The sequence below is a fragment of the Erithacus rubecula genome (assembly GCF_903797595.1).
Source record: "Erithacus rubecula genome assembly, chromosome: 5".
NCBI lineage: Eukaryota > Metazoa > Chordata > Aves > Passeriformes > Muscicapidae > Erithacus > Erithacus rubecula.
Genome location: NC_136687.1, coordinates 10117278 through 10135967, shown reverse-complemented (window position 1 = coordinate 10135967; position 18690 = coordinate 10117278). Strand labels below are relative to the sequence as shown.

Here is an 18690-nt window from a genome sequence, read left to right as displayed (position 1 = left end):
ACCCATTCCTGAGAGAAAAGGAATTACTTTGAAACACCTTATTCTTCTTTATTCTGTATATTTGCAAGTGTTGTCAACCTCAGGTATCTTAGGAGTTCAACTTGGAGACTTTGTAAGAAGGTGACATGGGAATCGTTAGTTTCCATGCACTGAACATGTAATATCAAGGGGCATGTGGGTTAAAAAATCCTGCTGTTCTGAAATTTCTCAAGATGCAGAAGCTCAGTGAGTGCATCAAACACTAGTGAACACAAGGGAAAAATAAGGCAACATAATACTGTTATTGCTAAAGGGTAACACTTCTCCTTTCTTTAGGTGCAGGGCATGTCATTCATAGCAGCTGTATTGATCTTGAACTTGGATACTGCAGATGCCTTCATTGCTTTTTCTAACCTTTTAAATAAGCCCTGTCAGATGGCATTTTTCCGTGTGGACCATGGCCTTGTAAGTATACAAAAAACCTGTAATCAACATGCTGTGAATAATGTATAGAAAAACTTTAAATAAATATAACTTAACTATTTCAGCAGCTTGGAAAATAAATCAGAATTTATTTGAAACCAACACACTTTATAAACAAAAAAAACCCAAAACAACTCAACACAGGTATGCAGAATCCCTCAAAAAAAGTGAAACCCAAACCAAATATCCTCTTTGAACAGGACACATGAATGAAATTGTTGAGTAGCTATTTTATGATGCTCAGAGGATAGTTCTGAGAATATTACTGTAGGTGGTTTTCAGCGCTGCAGTTGAAAGCTGAAAACACCTTAATATCAAGTGTATTGAAAGTACTTTTTATCAGAGATAATAGGTTGCTAAAAACAGACTGTTGCACAGAGAACCAGATTTTCCATATCTTCTTGCAGCAGCTGTGTTTGAGTCCCATAGGCTTATTTTCAGAAAAAGAAGCCTCTGACCCCTCAAGTTTTCACTTGGAGCTGATTGCCTGATTTTCTTTAGAGTTTCTAAAATTCCATGTCAGCAAGTACACCAGCAAAATAAGACACATCTCCTCAAATGTGGTTTTAATTTACTTCAAAGTTGGTTATTTTTTTTGTAAAATGTATGGCATTCTGTATTTCTTTCTCACTTTCCTCTTAGCACTATGAAAATAGGATCTGCCTCTTAAGAGTTCAAATGCAAGAAAATAACGTAAGGGAATGGATGATGACAACAGTTACTGCTTAAAAAGTAGACACTAGAAATCCTATCAGTATTCCTGCTGGAAAAACATTCTCTGTTCAGTCCCTGAATTTCATCAGTTGTAAATACCATGGGAAAACGTGCCACAGGGCAGACAGCATTGCTAGGAGCAGTATCAACTATCTCCATTACAGTACTTGGAAAAAGAGGACACGCTCATGCATTCAGTGTGTAAATATGGTTTTTGTGAAGATGATTTTAGAATTGAATTGGATAGAATAAGATAAATATTTTTTTAGCTGAGCTGGTGGGGTTTGCAGTTCTTTCAGATAGTGCTGTTCGGTTCTGTTAGCCTGGCCAAACAGGGACTATGGGATAAATGTGTGATTACAGAGAGCAGAGATGGTGATACATGAAATATTAATGTCATGAAAGCAAACCCATGATTTAACAACACAAGGAAAATGTCATCTGATATTTCAAGAAGGCTAGTGACACTTGAGTGACATAATTTTTGCTTTCTGTGTGCATACCAATCTGCAATCTACCCTCATCTTTGTGTTTCAGCTTAATAAGCAAATGCTGATTTGTTGTATAGTAAATTAATAAAAAATAATACCAGCCTAAGTTAGTTGTGTGAATAACAGTAATTTACACAGGCTTATCTTGACTTCTTTTGTTGGTCCATTTTATTAAATGTTTTCTTCATTATTGCTAAGGAAATGTCTTGTTAAGCATACATTTGATCAAAATAACTACTGGAACTGCTGCCCACATTGCTATCAATAGAAATTACTGTAGCAGTTTTGTAAGGTCCTGCCTCTGCAGTACTTTTGAAAGTAGGAACTTCAGTAGAACTGTCTTAGAGTGGTGCCAACAGATTATTTTGAAAGTAAGACTGTCTGATGCATTACCTGCTTCCTTCGTTATACTCACAGGTCTCATAGGTGCTTGGATTTCATGCATTTAAAAATCCACACTGGGAAGCTGTTTCAGGGGCACTGTTCTCTAAAGTGGGTTCCTGGATTTCATGTTTGACATGAAACTGTTTCTCAGTAACTGATGGTTCAGAGATTTCAGTTATTTCTCTAGCATAATCCATCTCTGATTGACTTAAAGCCTTATACTGACTACCAAGCTCAGGTGTTTATTTGTCACTGTTAAAGAAAATAGTCCACCATCTGTCACTTCATTCAGAGAAAATGGGAAGTACTTCTGTAAGAACATGAAAAAAACCTGGAGAAGAAACTTTTCATCCTTTAAGAGGATTTCACACAGAAGTCTCCAAAAGATCCCTTTTCCCTTTACTGTCCTGATGTTTTGGGGAGAAGTATGCTGTTGCAACTTATACTTTGAAGGAATCAGAGTCTTTCTTCATTGCTTTTATTGGGATTTGTATTACTGAATCATTCAAGGACTTTGCTTAACTTTTTTCTCTGTAGTTTTAGGGAAGGTGATTAAATAACCTTTTGATTTTAACTCCTACTTAAATGGGAAGATTTATTTTTAACATGCTCTCTGTTATGAAATTTGACTAAACACCCAAATTCTAAAATAGGATAGAAGTCTTAGTGTTAAAAGCTGTGAAGTTCAGAGTTTATGATGTCAGAGTTATAAACTGTTTCTCTTGCATAGCTGTTTTGTCCCAGTCTTTGAATGTTTTGTGTGAAACTTGTATCTTTCTTTTTGCAAAATAAATGTCTATTATCTAATTGTAGAATGCATGGTATTTGTTGGTATTAGGCTATTAGAATAGCTTTGGTATTAGAATGTGACTTATGACTGGAACATACTGGACTCTTCACTGTTGCTGTGCACTATTAACATTACTTTAGTTTTGTATTTCACTATGTTCCATTGGGTCTTGGATTTTATTCAGTATAATATTAAATTACTGCTGCAAGCATAAAGCACCATTCTGTTAGAATTATTTTGAGAAATCAGCAAAAAACTTCTTTCCTGCTGGTATTTTTCTTTCAGCAGGAAGCTGGCCAAGACCCAACACAAACGTTACATTGTTTAGTATGAGAATCCTATATAGAGTGGATCTTAAACTCTTAGTGCTTGCAGATGCTGCCTTTTATGTAAATGTTTAGCTCTTTTTAGTATCATGTAACTCATTGATCCTATTTTTGAAGAGTGTTAATCCTACAACAGATACTACATTTAAGCTTCTTAATAACACAGCTAACTGTTTATTTTCTCCCTGTTATATTTTCCCAGATGTTGACTTACTTTGCTGCATTTGAGGTATTCTTTGAAGAAAATCTGCCAAAGTTATTTGCCCACTTCAAAAAAAATAACTTAACTCCAGACATCTATCTAATTGATTGGTAAGATGTTGAAAGTGTAATTCTTAATTTGTGTGACATACAGCTCCCATGACAGAAACTAGAATATTCTTACCTGGTTTAATATTCTTCTCAGTTAAAGGCTTTATTTTTTATTCAGTACTTGATTTGTCAATCCAAATCATTCCCACTTACTTCTGTGATGTTTAGCATTTGTCTAACCTTTATTACTGTACTTGTGTTAAATTGGAAGGTTTTTTTTAAATACTGCTGGATAGAAGTGTTAATCCATATTTAGTGCCTTTTAGGATTGATCTGGGAAGATCTGTCTGTTGTATGTGCAGGTGTGTATCAGGGTCATCTATTCAGAAAATATTGCCAGTCTTGCATTTGAAATGTATACTTTGTCCTGCACAGATCAGGAAAAGCATAATTAAAACATTCATCCATTCAGCCTAAAGCTACAGAACAGCTATTCCACTTAGCAGATAGGCAATTAGAGTCTTTTTATTAGATGAAACTCTCTTCCCTTTAAGTTCTAGTATAATCAGAACATTTTTCTTAAAGAGAAAAAAAGACAAAGATCTTATTTGTACTTCTGCCAAGTTTCAGTCATGAATTATGCACTCCAAATTGAGTGTTTGCATTTATGCCTATCAAACCTTGGTTTGGGGCAGTTAAAAAGTCTATTTTCAGCAGGACTTTGTTGTCAGTTTTGAGATTACAGGAAAGATTGTGAAAAATTGGTTTGCCTTTACATTGTTGACAATTTCTTCTTTTCTCAGGTATCTGACAAATACCTTAAGTAAAAGAATAAATGCCCAGTTGTAACAGTGAGATTTTTTTTTTTTTTCCTAGGATCAATAAGATGTTCTTTTGGAAAATAATTGTAATGTTAATGCAATTTTACATGAACACCTCTGGCAGTACCCTGATCTTTAAGTCCTAGTTGGTCTAGTTGGTAGCACTCAACATGTTGCTGATCTCTTAGACAAAAACACATTTAAAGTAAATCAGTCCAATACAAGCTCAAAGTTTGAATATATTAATTTTCATGAGATCACAGAATTTCTGAGGTGTTGGAACAGTCTTCTGAGATTATCTAATCTAAACCCACTGCTCAAGGTACAGTCAATTAGAGCAGCTGGCTCAGGACCTTGTCCAGTTGGGTTTTGAGCATCTTCAAGAAACAATACTCCAGTCTCTTAAGACAACTCTGTTCCAGTGTTCAACTACACTTGGTGGTTAACAAGTTTTTTATTTTCCTATGCATAAAATTAAATTTCCTGTATTTAATTTTGTGCATGTTGGCTCTTGTCCTTTCACTGGATACAAGCAGGAAAAGTCTGGTTCTGTCTTGTTTTCATCCTCCTATCAAGTGTTTTTAGATATTTAGGTCCAAGCCATCTCTTCCAGCTGAACAGTACCAGCCTGCTCAGCCTCTCCCTCTGTGTCCAAGCATCTCATCACATTCATGTGAGCTGGACTTGTTCCAGTATATCCATGTCTCTTGTGCTGGGAAGCCCAGAGCTGGCTTGTCAGTGCTGAGTAGATGGATGACCTGCCTTGGCATGCTGGTAGTGGTGTTTTCTTCTGCAGCCCAGCAATTTGTGAACTATCTTTGAACAGCCTTGCTGCAAAGGCACATTGCTGGCTTTCATTCAGCTTGGTGTCCACCAGAACCTCCCTGTTATTTTCTGCAAAGCTGCTTTGCATCCAGTTGGCTTCACAAATACACTTTAACCTGGGCTTACTTGCTACCCACGTGCAGGACTTGGCATTTCCCTTTGCTGAACTTCATGGGACTCCTGTTGGCTCATTTTTCCAGTGTCTTAACGTTGCTGTGGAGTGCTATCAGCCACCCACCCCTCCCAGTTTTAAATCACCTGCAATTGTGCTGTGGGTACAGTCTAACCCATCATCTAAGTCCTTAGTGAAGGCATTTAGAAGATATCAAACCCTGGAGTACACTACCAGTGTATTGGCTCAAAGCTATACTTCATGCCACTAAATGACAACCTTCTCAGCTTGACAGTTCCAGGCAGTTTTCAGTCCAACTCACTGTCTGTTTATCTAATCCATACTTCATCAGTTCATCAACAAGGATTTTATAGGATACAGTGTTGAAAATCTTGCTGACATCAAGATACACGATGTCCATTCCTCTCTCCTCTTCCACCAAGGCAGTCATCCCACTGGATAAGCTCTCAAGTCTGTTTGGGCATTATTTTGCTTTCATAAATCCATCCTGAGTTCTTGCAATCACCTTTTTGCTTGATAATACTTTGTGAAATGATCTTGGGATGACTTCTTACATTACTTTCTCAGAGATGGAGGTGAAACTGACCAGCCTGTAGTTCCCTGGATCCTGTCTCTTAAAGATAGGAGTGGTGTTTCAGGTCCTCAGGAATTTCCCCTGATCACTGGGATGTTTCAAAGATAATTGAGAGTGGCCTCACAACAACATTAGACAGTTCCCCCACATATCTGTATATGCCAAATTGATTTAAATGTTCCCTAATATGATCCTCTTCCAGCTAGGGTAGGGTTTCCTTATACTAGGCTTTTCCACTGGTCTGGAGGACCTGGGATTCCTAAAGGCAAGTCTCAGTAAAGACTGAGATGAAGTTGGCAGTGAGTACCACAGCTGTCTGCATATTCTTGGTCACCAGGTTTCTTGCTGTGTTCAACAGTGGGCTCATGTTTTCCTGAGTCTTTTTTTTTTTTTAACCCCTGCTGATGCAGGAAAGCCCCTCTTGTCCTTAACATCCATTGGTTGATTCAGGTCCAGATGGACTTTTTGTGCTCCCTTTGCTTGATTTGCATGGTTTGTATATGCCTGTTGCACAGAGGGTGGTGTAATATCAGCTTTGTGTGACTTGGCTGTTACACTGGGATTAAATTTTAATGCATCATGTGTTTGGGGAGTTGTTTGGGGTTGTAATGAATAGGCTCTTTTCTCCCAGCATTTAATGGGAGAAACACCATGAGAAGGATTTTATGACTGAAGGCTGAGAATATTAAACTGAAGTAGATCTGTGCACAGAGAATAGAAAAAGTATTAGGATAAGGTCGAAGGGAAGAAAGAGAGCAGAGGCTGGTACATTCATTGATAAGAGGAAAGATGTTGAAATTGTATTTCCTTAGTGTTGTGAAAGCCTGTGTGTGGAGAACAATTGAATAAGAGGGACATCAGAATAAGATGACTGTAAACATGTGGGAGAGTAACTGGATAGAGAACACTGAAATCATCAGGTTATTGTATTTTTAATGGACAATAATGCCAATAGCAGTCCAGAAATTACATCAGCCTGTCACCTTACCAGCAGGGAAACAGACAAGGCAGAGATACTTAATGCTGTCTTCACTTTGGTTTTTGACAATGATGATGTGCTTTGGGGGTCCCAGAGCTGTGAACTGGAAGACCATGGCTGTGAGGATGATAAACTTCCATCCGATCCTGAAGTTGTGTGGGATTTGCTGCTCCAGCCTGATGGTCTGTGGGTCCTGATGGGATTCATCCAACAGCTGGCTGATACCATCATGAGACCTCTCTCAATGATTTTTGCAATGAGCAGTCTTGGGAATCTGGAGAAGTTCAATTTCTCTGGAAGCTGGCAAACATTGTCCTGATTTTCAAGAAGGGTGCCTCTGGAAACTGAAGGCCTGTCAGTCACTACAGTGACTGGTAAAATTATGGAGAAGGTAATTCTGAGACATATTGAAAGATACCTGGAGGGTAGCACAGCTAGCACAGGTTCACGAGGTGAAAGTCTAGCTTCACAAACTCAATTTCCTTTTATGACAAGGTTGCCCACCTAGCTGGGTAGATGTGATGTTTTTAGACTTCAGTGAAGATTTTGATACCATATCTAATAGTAACCTATCCAGATTCTGTACCTAGGATGGGGCAGTCCTGAGTATTCAGATATACTGGGGAATGAGATGTTGGAAAGCAGCAACATAGAAAGGGACCTGGGGATCCTGGTCAATGGCAAGTTGAACAAGAGTCAGCAGAGCCCTGGCAGCCAGAGGGCCAGCCCTGTCCTGGGGGCATCAGGCACAGCATCATAGCCAGGCCAGGGAGGGGATTGTCCTGCTCTGCTCTGAGCTGGGGAGACCTCACCTCTGTGCTGGGGCAGTTTGGGGCCCTGCAATGTAAGAAACAGAGTTAACTATTAGAGGATGTCCAAAGGAGGGCAGTGGAGATGGTGAAGGGCCTTGAGGGGAAGCTGAGGTCTGCTCAGCCTGGGGAAAAAGAGACTGAGGGGAGACCTCATTGCAGTTACAGCTTCCCTGTGAGGGGAGGAGGAGGGGCAGGCACTGATACTTTCTGTGTGATAGTGAGTGAAGCTGTGTCAGGGATGATTCAAGTTAAATATTAGAAAAAGATTCTTCTTCCAGAGTGTGGCTGAGCACTGGAATAGGCTCCCCTGGAAAGTGGTCAGAGCACCATCCTGACAGAGTTCAAGAAGCTTTCAGACAATGCTCTCAGGCACATGGTGTGATTCTCAGGGTGGCTCCTGTGCAGGACCAGGAATTGGACTCAATAATCTTTGTGTGTCCTTTCCAATTCAGGGTATTCTGTGATACTATGGATAACTAGTTGGATATGATGCTGTCATAAATAAGGTGATTGCTATGTAGGAGAAACTAAAATTGAGAATCTTTGTGGTACAGGCATGTTAATAACATGCTATTGTCTAACATTACATTGTAAAGAATAAATCCTGAGAAACAATACCAGAAATTAGACATTGAGGAAAAAAAAATGTTTTCACAGAATGTTGAAGGTTTACATTCCCTTCAGCAATTTTGCTTTGATGGAATACTCTTTATTGTATTTTCTTGATTGAATATTTATGTTATTAGTTGTTCTCTTTTAGTATAAGGAAAAAAGCTAAACACAAAACCCAGATAAACCAAAAAGAAAAATTATGGACTTGTGGGTGAAGAACTGAATGATGTAGTCTGTGTTGAAGTGTTATTGAAGTGTCTTGAGGCATATCAGGTCCCCCTTTTGTAACATCTGTGGGTGTTAAGAGCACTTGAAGGAGACTTCAGTTAGTGCTTCTCAAGGTCTTCGTATCAGTGAACTGACAATTAACATTTCTTGCTGACTATCTGCATCCATATTCAAGCTGTTTATTTTAATTCCAAGGACAATTTACTGTGTTCCTTCCCATCCCTAGAGAGTTACAACACTGATCTTGCACAGGAATGTAGGCTATTTGAGCTAGACCTGCCTGATACCTTATTAAACATTTTCACACTTGATCTGCACAGCTCATACCCCTCTGTCTGTAATTTTGTTAGACAATGCACATTGTATTTAGGTAAAACATATATTTTACTTAAAGATATGTGTAAATGTATTCATATGTGTGTGCGTGCATACATATACATACTTTGTACTTCAAAATACTTTGATCCTATGGGAAGCAGATTTAGATTTTTTTTTTTTAAATTGCCACTAAGAGTGTGGCTGCAGTGTATTTATAGTCAGGGAAGAATATGGTACAGCATTGCTTTGAGTAGGCACACATTTTGCTTATAGGTAAAAATCTCTGTGAAACAGCCTTGCTCTAATTACTTTTTATTTAAATGAACATTTGTTCTGAGCTCCAAAGGGGTGCCTGCTGCTATTCTAGTGGCTGGTGTGGTTACTGTGCAGGAATGTGTGCAGTAAATCTCAGCTGGTGCCAGCTCTGGGAAGCTCCAGAAGCCAGTGCTGCACAGACCAGTTGCTGGGAAACCCTCCTGCTCCTGCCACAATTAGAGTGGAGACAGCTAGTCTGCTTTGTGCTTCTTCCTGTCACCCGTGCTGCAGGGAACAGCAGTAAAATTGGTGTGCTTAAATCATTTTTGAAGGGATGTGTCCCAAGAAAAAGAAATGTACATGAGCCCAGCTATGCAGGTTTTCTTGGAGCTGATAGAGAACTTAGGGAAGAGAGCCCCCTGCCAGTTTAGTTCCACTGCTGCTTTCTATGATGGGAAAGCTCCAAGGACTTAATAGTTTAATTAAAGGTACTGCTTAATTAAAGGACATGATTATTGGGGTATACCTGCCACAAGTAAGGCATCTCATTTAAAAAGGACCCCATGTGCTTTAAGCCTAAACTGCAACTGATAAGTCTTTTACAAGAATTCAAAAACGATGCACAGTTTAACTTTTTTCAGTGAGTATAAAGGGGATCAAGTGTGAAAAAACCATAAAGAGCAAAGTGCAGTCAGGTTCACAAAGAATAGGGGAAATAGTGCATCTGAATAGCCCAGTTTTGCCCTCTCACTTTGTCAGCTGATGCTCTGCAGGCTCTTGTGAGCAGAGTAGAATGTGGATTTGCCAAGGACACATGCAGTCTATTTATGGCCTGCTGCTGCTATACAAACACCTCTTTATCCCTTTCAGGAAAATGATTTTGGCAATAATTATAGCCAAGGGCTGTGTTTGTACGGATGGATTGATCAGTGGTTCTTTAGTTTACATGGACTGTGATTGTGCTTAGTGAACATGAACTTTCTTTTGACACCCTGTGCTTGTTACAATAAATGTCCAAGCCTCTTTGTGTGGCCGTTTTTAGTTGGTACTTCCAATTAAGTATATTTAAGTTTACTTTCTGTTACTTTGAGAAAAGCATAGTCCATGGCCCTCAGAAAATGCTCTTTTGCAGTCAGCATTTTATATTAAATAGTATTTGCTTTTCTTTTTTTCCAAATAAGAAACAAAGTGAACACTTCTACTTTTTTTTTTTTTTTTTTTTTTTAGACTGAAATTATTTTACAATTTACAGACACGGGAAAGGAATGTGTAGTGCAAGAATACCTAAGATCTGATTTGCATCAGTGTTGTGTGTGTGTTGCCAATCCAAAATCTGGCTTACCTGTCTGCATTGCTCTTGTTAATATCTTATATAGATTTTATAATTAGAAAGAAAAGAGAAAAAGGAGAGGGGGGGAGAAAACGCAAAGGGAGGAAACATGGAGCTTATGATTATCATGATAGCAGTGTTTTTCTTTCTTGATGGCTTTATGGTTGTATGCTTTTGCTGTGAGCAGCAAACCAGCCAGGACTTCATGCATCTACCTCAAAGTACACTTTTATCAGGAACAGGGGTGGGGAGGAGCAGGAGCAGCTGCTGCTTCTTTTCTTCCTCTTCCAAACAGAGAGAGGCCAGGAGCCTGCACCTGCCTTGCCCTGACACTGGACATCTCTGTGTGAGTTAGCTGTGTTGTCTGCACCTGTGACTTGAGTGGCTTGCAAGAGAGCAGCAGACAGGAATCATCCCACAGTGCAGTGGCAGCAGGTCGTGCAAGGAGTGTGCCAGTGCTGCTCAAAGATGCTGCTGGAGCTGCCTCAGTCTGGCAGCTGCTTTACTGCGGAAATAAATTCCAGCTAAGTTTCAGACCAGTCTAATAAAAAATATCTTTCAGTAGGAAATGTTTGAAGGGATGAAATTTTAAGCAGTGATTCCTACTGATGTTTCAGTGCTTATTCTAGGGGGCCCGGTCTCTGCTGTTAGGGCTTGATACATCAATTCCATGCAAATATTAATGAAAGTTAATTGCCTTGTGAGTTCCTGTAAATGGTGCTTCCATCCAAATTATGAAGAGCTCAATGGCAAATACCTGACTTTATGTGCCAGCTTTTTTGATGTGAGTGAATCCTTTCATAGAATTTAGAAGTGTTCTGCATAGTTGGAGATTTAATACAAATGGGTTATTCAGGTTAGATCTGAATCATGACAGAACAATGGCTTTTGTGAATAATAACAGGTCCATAAATTTGGCATTGTTACTTATCTTTAACAAGGACTTGTTTCTGGCTGGGTGTTTCCCTGCTACGTGTTGACCAGGAAAGGACTCAGTTGAATTGCTTCCTATTACACTGTTCCTTTTAAATTGAAAACCTGTTACTGTTTCCTGTGTGTATGTGTGTACCAGACAAAAGTCTTAATACTGCCATGTAGGCATTTACATGGTGTGTGACTATACAAGAATATTGAGTGTGCAATGTAAATGAAGTCTGCAGTGCAGGATCAGCCAGTAACCCAAAGAAAGAGTTTGTAGCACGTTTCTTACACCTTCATGTATGTGTGATGAACAAGTGTGTGGGGTTTTCATCCCAGACCAATACTTTTTTTATAATTCCAATTTAGCTTTTTGGAGAACAGGACTGTGTTTCTACTTCTTATAATAGGATTGCAATGAGATGTAAAAATACAGTAAAACAGTAAAATCCTAAGTTTCATAAACCTGCAATTCTCTTGTCACTTGAATTTGTGCAAATGTTAGTTCAGTTTCTTCAGGATGTTAATAAAATGAATATCTTTTCCCTTTTTTCTGAAGTGTGGTGATTCACACAGAAGCCATATACTTAACGACACATCATTCAAACAAATTTTTATACAGTAAAAAGCAGGTAATGCAGAAAACCTTAGGTTTTGCTGTGAAAATACATTACTTCATATTCTATACCTATATATGTGTGTGTGTATATATCTGTTCCATTTTATCTTTTTATTGTGAATCCAAATTTCACAAATTAAAAAAAAATGGAGGAGATAGATGGTAGTTTTAAACACAGGAAAACTGCTGTTCAAGTCAGCATACTTGAAAAGGAGCTTTTAGTTAAAAGCTGTGGGAAGGTTTGATTGAAATTTGAGTCTTTGCTGACCTCTGCTGGAGAGAGAATTCTTTGCAATTTTACAGAGATTTTTGTGCAGTGCATCTGTGAAAAAGTTATTTCTGAATTCTGAAAGAAAAAAGCCACTGTAACTCTTTCCCCTTATACACTGTAAAATGATTCCAGGAAACTCAATTCTCATTGCTTGCTGTTAGGTCATAGTTGGTGGCAGCACTTCTGCTCTGCTGTGCAGCGAGATGTTTGATAAAGGACAGAGCAACTTTCTGGTTGCAAGGCTGTCAGCATTTTGGTGAAGGAAGAAATATGCTCATGGTAGTTAATGAAAATAGAGTTTCAGCAGCTAGGAGGAAGCTGTTGATTCTGATATTACCCTTTCTCTTCAGGGATCACATCTGTACAGACACATTGACCCACCATCTTACCACCACTATCTACAGCTCTCTGGACATCCTGTCTTGCCTGTTTCTCTCAACTCAAGGGAATTCAAGTTGCTCCCTCCTTCAAAACTTAGGCTATTACTACTTTGCCAGTCAATCAAGCCTGGAACACAAGAGTTGATTTTACTCATCTCCTTTATCTGAACCACAAAATTACCATTGCGGTTTATCTTAACATTCAGCTTTTTGAATTTTTGCAACTAAAACTGCATCAATTCTCAGCTTGGAAGTGATGATTAAATAGGCCATTGATTATAGTTGTGGTCATTTGCATGCCTGTTGTAAAACCATGTATATTGTTTCTCTGGTAAGATCCAAGAAAAATCAAACTTAGAGAGTATGCCTTAATGGTTGTACAATTTTATATTGTTTCATGGATTGCTGTGCTGCAACTAACAGAAGTCCTTCTGAAATATAAAAAGAAATATTCAGTTACAAATACTTGAGAAGCCTCAAACTTACTGATGATTGGTATGTGTACTTCTGTGAGTACTTCTGTTACTTCTTGTCCAGTAACTGAACATTTTGTTCTGCATTCCAGGATATTCACTTTGTACAGCAAATCTTTGCCACTAGACTTGGCTTGTCGTGTCTGGGATGTGTTCTGCCGTGATGGAGAAGAGTTCTTATTCCGTACAGCTCTGGGAATATTGAAACTTTTTGAAGATATTTTGACCAAAATGGATTTCATTCATATAGCTCAGTTTTTAACAAAGCTACCAGAGGACTTGCCTTCGGAAGAATTCTTCACATCTATTGCTGCCATTCAGATGCAAAGTAGAAACAAAAAATGGGCTCAGGTAAGGAGGATATCAGTCTTTGGTAACTGATGATTTTACTTTACTCATTAAAATGTTTGGCAACATCTGGAAGAATGATTGTATGGGTAAGTAGCATTGTGTAGCTCACTCTGTGCTTTTAGCACACATGGAAATGAGTGGATTCCATCAGCTTAATCTCTTTTGGAAAGGGAGAGTTTAGTCAGCATTCAAAATTGAAATATTGAGTGAAATTTATGAAGTAAAAAGTCATACTACTTTGAAAATTTATTAATTACAAAGGCTGCTGGCAACATTACTACTTGATACTTAAAAGCAGAAATCCAATCTTTGGAAGAAGATGACAATTTCTCAGGATACTATTATACAGTCATTTTAATCTTCTTGAAGATCTCTACTCTAATTTTGGACTGTACAGAAGTGATTGCATCTCTGACTTCTTTATTGGGATTTAGCATGGGATTTCATAAATCATTTCATCTCTGTAATCTCAATTAAATTCCAGTTTAAGGAAAAAGGATGTGTCATCTGAATATGGAAATCATTAAGTGGCTGTAGCAGCCATTCATGATGGAGAGTTTCGCCCTTGTTTTTCCCTTCTTTATTCAAAGCAGCAATACAGCCCACTCTGTGAGTCATTCCATAAAAGAGCTCTGCCCATTTTATCCAATTACTTTTTTGCAGAGAAAATGAAAGGCGGTGTTAAATGTAATGGTTGGGGCAATTCAGCTGCAACTGAGTGTTTCTGGTTCTTTCCTGGGGTAGCAGTGCCTGTAGATGCTGGGGATTGCCAGCTTTGTCTTCCAGATGAGGATTTCTAACCATCCCAGCAGGAGTGGCTCCACAGGTTGTTCATTTGTCCCACCTTCCTTGAACTTGTCATGTGTGCATGAGGATTGCATTCGAAATAAATTCCCAGCCTGCTGCTGCTTCCCTCATGGGGAGGAAGAGACAGGGGTCCTATTCTGCCAAGTACCCCAAATAACAGGCTTCAAAAGTGTGTGTTGGGGGGAGATGGAGTTTAAACCTCTATTAAATCTGTTTCTATCCACCATGTAACAAGGACTTATGGGAGAGCTCTCTTGTCAGTGGAGTGATGCTCTAAATTCAATTACATTTGATAGTTAAGATAATATTGCTCAGACATAATTGGAAACTCTTCAGAATGTATTATTGAGTAATTTTAAAATCTAATGCTTTTCTTCTCTCTCATTTTTTGAAATATCTAGATACTGGCTGCTCTGCAGAAAGATAACCGGGAAATGGAAAAAGGAAGTCCTTCACTCAAACGTTAATGTTGGGTTTGCCTCCAGTGACTCCCAGAAAAAGAGCTGAAGTGGCAAAATTATTGATTACTGTTTGACATGTATGAGCCTGCAAATCAAAGTGTTAGTTCAGAGTTATATTTAGTAGTAGAATAGCCTTAAAGGGGAAAGAAGAAAAACAAGGAGGATGAGTGAAAAAAATAAGAAAGGGGAAAGGAACTTAGGGGATAAACCCCTTATAAATAAAACCTAGGCCTAGCCTTAACCTTTTAGTGGTATGAGCATATGCTGTGGGAGAGCATTACACATTCTGTACTTCTGATGAGGGCAGTGAAACAAAATGACATCAAGGGTTTGGGATTTTCTAAATTGTTTTTCTTAGATGTTTGAAAAGACTGGACATTCAGCAATGTTGGTTGCTTTGACAGCTATTCCTGTTTTTCTTAGGCAGGATATATTTCCAATACCTGTAACAGTAGCTGGATCTGGATTTTAGATAACCGGTGCTGGAATTTTAAATGATGTAAGGACCATTTCTTTAGAAATGCTTCTAATTTCATAGGCTGTGGGTCCCATTTACCAAAGAAATCATGTAGGCATAGAACTACATTCCTTTCTTTAATAAGAAAAAATTAAGTAAGCTTGGAAGGGAAGTCAAACTAGCAGTGCAAAGCTAATTATTCTTTGGGATGCCTTGGAAATTTATTTTTCCAATCTGGATGCATATAGAGGAAATTCCACCCATCAGACTTAGATTCCAACCTCACCAAGAGGGTTCTGGTATTAAGCTGGCATCATTTCCCAAGTGTACTCTCTTTCCTCTGTTTGAAGCTGAGGTCATATACTACTAAATGCATATTTCCATGTGTTCCTCTCCTGGGGCACTGCTGTTTTGGGATGGTTTTGTCTACCAGCTGCTTACTCATGTGCCATGTGTCGAGTCATGGAGATAAACTGGGCTTAGCAGATAAACTGATAAATGGTTAAAAGCAATTTCAGTAGCTACTTAAAACTCCGCTTTGCTCACTGGCAGAACTAAAGGAGGAAGTGTGGTAGGGAAGCAGTTAATGTTTGCCAGTGTTGCTGCTGAAAAGAATAGGTTTTGTGGAATCTCCTGAAGCTGCTTTTGTTCCCACAGTGGGAAAGTTATGTGGAGCTGATCCATAGAGTGACAAGTAAAAGAAATTTATTGGGAAGTGTGCCAGACCACCATCAGGATAGGTACAAGCTGTCATTTCTGAGCATTTTATCTGACCTCTAATATGAGTGAGTTACAGCAGCAGCAAACTGCCCTTACATAAATCCATCATACATCTTAGATCTTCCCTGCATTCAGGTGAATGTTGAAGGGCAAATCATGAGTGCCTCTGATTTACAAGAATGTTTATTGCATAGTGTATAGTGTAAAACCTATTTTATACTAATGATGATCATTGAAAAGGGAAATGTAACTGAAGCAATATTTGTGATGAGAGTGAACAGGCATTACTAAATCCTCCAGCTGTATGGTCAGAGGTTTCCCAGTGCTCTTCAGCTGGTTTATGCTGATTATTTTGGCATTGTCTGAATAAAAACAAGAAGAATAGTTGCACACTGCTCAGCCCAATATACAGTGTAAAGGACTGTGGGACATAATGAAAACACTGTCCTTTGGTACAGACACTTATTTCTATGAGGGATAATTTGATTGTAATATTGAGAGTGAGAACAAGATTCCCTGGTAAGTGAGGACTCATAATCACTTTGAACGATGTGTAATGCAAATGCAGCCTGCAAGTCCAATACCTCATTGACCTCTTCCCCTGTCCACTTTATGTAGCTGGTGTAATGGATGTGGATTTTTTGTTAGTCATCTCAATTTTTCCTCAAGACATCACCTAGGTCATCACTTACTGAAAATAGATGTTAAGATATGATAAGAAATATGAATTTGTACAGAATTTGTCCTGGTACTCGTATGCTCCATTGCTTTGAAGTGCAATAGAAAGCAGGAAGGTCAGTAAGTGTTTTTTAATATTACTTTTTCTATTACTACAACAAATAATGCCTTTCCATGAAAAATACGAGAGGCCTACCATCTGAAACATTTGCACTATGCTTTTTAAATGGTTTGTTGAACACAGAGATCACTCAATACATGTTTAGGTGGTACTGTAACTGGCTTTGTGATTTAAGTCTTCATTGCAACTACATTTGTATTTTCTTTTAAAGCAAGTCCTAAGTGTGGCTCATTTATCTGGTTAAAAAAGCATTTTTTAGCTACTAGGTATCTTGGCAGCCATCTGCAGCCTGTTCTTTTTCTCTTCTCAATAAGATGTTGAATGTAACAGAGACAGTGGGCATAGTTGTGGGGAAAAGGCCTGCTGCAACACTTGTGCACTGTTTGTTACTTGCAAATGTAACTACTTTGTTTTGTGATTTGATCTGTTCTTAGAAGTTGTATATATTTTCTAAATGATTTCTTTCTGTATATAAGGTATGTTCTTTAATGAAGAAACAGCAATGCAATAAGGAGCTTTGCACAGTTTGTTTTCAAACAAAATACATGTGAAAAAAATCACCTGCCTAAACATGCAATTATTTCAACTTCTCAGTAACTTGATTTGAAGGTAATGCTTGAATTTTGATAAAAACAGAGCTGAGTAGTAATGGCATAGAATTTTTTGCCACTGAGCTTTTCAAGTTTCTTGCAGTATACCAAATCTCTTAATTAGCTAATACAGAAATCTTCTTTAAGAAATTCAGGGAATTGCATTAAAAAATTGACAATTTCATTGTTCAGATACTTGAAAGTATCTGTAACAAGATGCATGAGATTTTCTTTAATGGAGCAAATGTCCCCATCAAGCATTCTTTTCTTCATGGGTTTAAAGAAAAATAAAACTGCTGCAATACATGAGAAGTACCACTGTACATGCAGCAGATCAGAGAAACCAGAAAACTCCAACCAGCTTTGGGATTCTTCACAATCTGCACTTTATAATAAAGCAGTTTTGCAACTTCAATCTGCAGTCAGTCATTAATGTTATTTCATTTAGTAAACAATTTCATTCGGGGGAAAAAAGGTACCTTGTAACAGCTTATTTTTGAATGTTTTAAAACAAGAATGATATATAGAGAAGTGTTGGTACATCTCCTGTACATCATGTTTAAATGGGGTTATGTAGTTACCACATTTGTTTTGTTTAGATATGTGTATCAAACTGGAACTTTTTTCAACTGTAAATATATGGTTTTGTTAAATAAAGTCATGTAAAGTTACCTTAATCATCTGTTGTCAGTGTAATTCAGATATTAGAAATTCCAGTACTAGTGTTTTTCTTCACGGGTGGCTTTAGCAGTTTTTGTCTGTTCAAAAAGAGGACTTTGGACCATTGAAGGTAGAGTACTTTTTGTGATACTTTACAAGTTCTCATGTTGAAATACCTGTTAAATTCCCTGAGACATTTAGAAGATTTGATACTTACTGTGCCTGTGGTTTATCCCTTTTTCATATGTCTTTCTCTGGACTAGGCCTGAGGTCTAGTAATTGTATTATGAAAAATAGTGGTAAATACATCTTTGTGACATGCACAGAACTCAGGAATATTTAAATACTTATCCTGGCTTTGTTGAAAAGAAGAAATCTTAGTTTATTTTAAGTTTCATAATCATAAAGCATTTTTGTGTTCACGACAATGTTATTTTAGTTGTGATATAGGCATAACTTCAGAACTTAAATCGGAGAAGCTTCCAGTTGCTAAAGTGAAAAGTAGAAGGACCAAATAAGAGGGGGGAGAGGAGGCAGTGCCTGTGCAGCAAGGGAAGGTGTGGAACGCAGGCACTGCCTTGGCTGCCGAGGGTCTGCTTTATCCAGGGGCAGCTTGCCCTTCCTTTCGCTGAACTACCTCCTGCTGTGCAGGACTAGAACGTGAAATCAGATTTGCCCTCTGTAACACCGATTCGGTACTGAAAGATATTTATATTGTATCTGTTACAGGAGTTGCACACCCGCTACCTTCCTTTTGAGCGCCAGGATTTCATACAGAGCCGAGCTCGCTCTTCACACGCCCAGTCCGTGGAGCCTTGACCAGTTCTCCGGGCAGTCAAGGTGCTTCCAAGCGTTTGGAGTTCACGCCTCAGCCTGAT

The 18690-nt window shown here is 38.4% G+C and overlaps 1 protein-coding gene across 2 annotated transcripts in view; it reads left to right on the top strand.

The window, feature by feature from the left end:
• The window catches only part of TBC1D14 (TBC1 domain family member 14), a 64919-nt gene extending 47090 nt beyond the window's left edge, over positions 1-17829 (top strand). For both annotated transcript variants that reach the window (XM_079307028.1, XM_079307029.1), the window contains 4 exons: positions 316-444; positions 3370-3479; positions 13060-13318; positions 14527-17829. In XM_079307028.1, the coding sequence (XP_079163154.1) occupies positions 316-444; positions 3370-3479; positions 13060-13318; positions 14527-14592 (564 nt within the window). In that variant the 3' untranslated portion in view covers positions 14593-17829. The remainder of the gene's footprint in view (positions 1-315; positions 445-3369; positions 3480-13059; positions 13319-14526) is intronic.
• Positions 17830-18690: the final 861 nt, after the last annotated feature.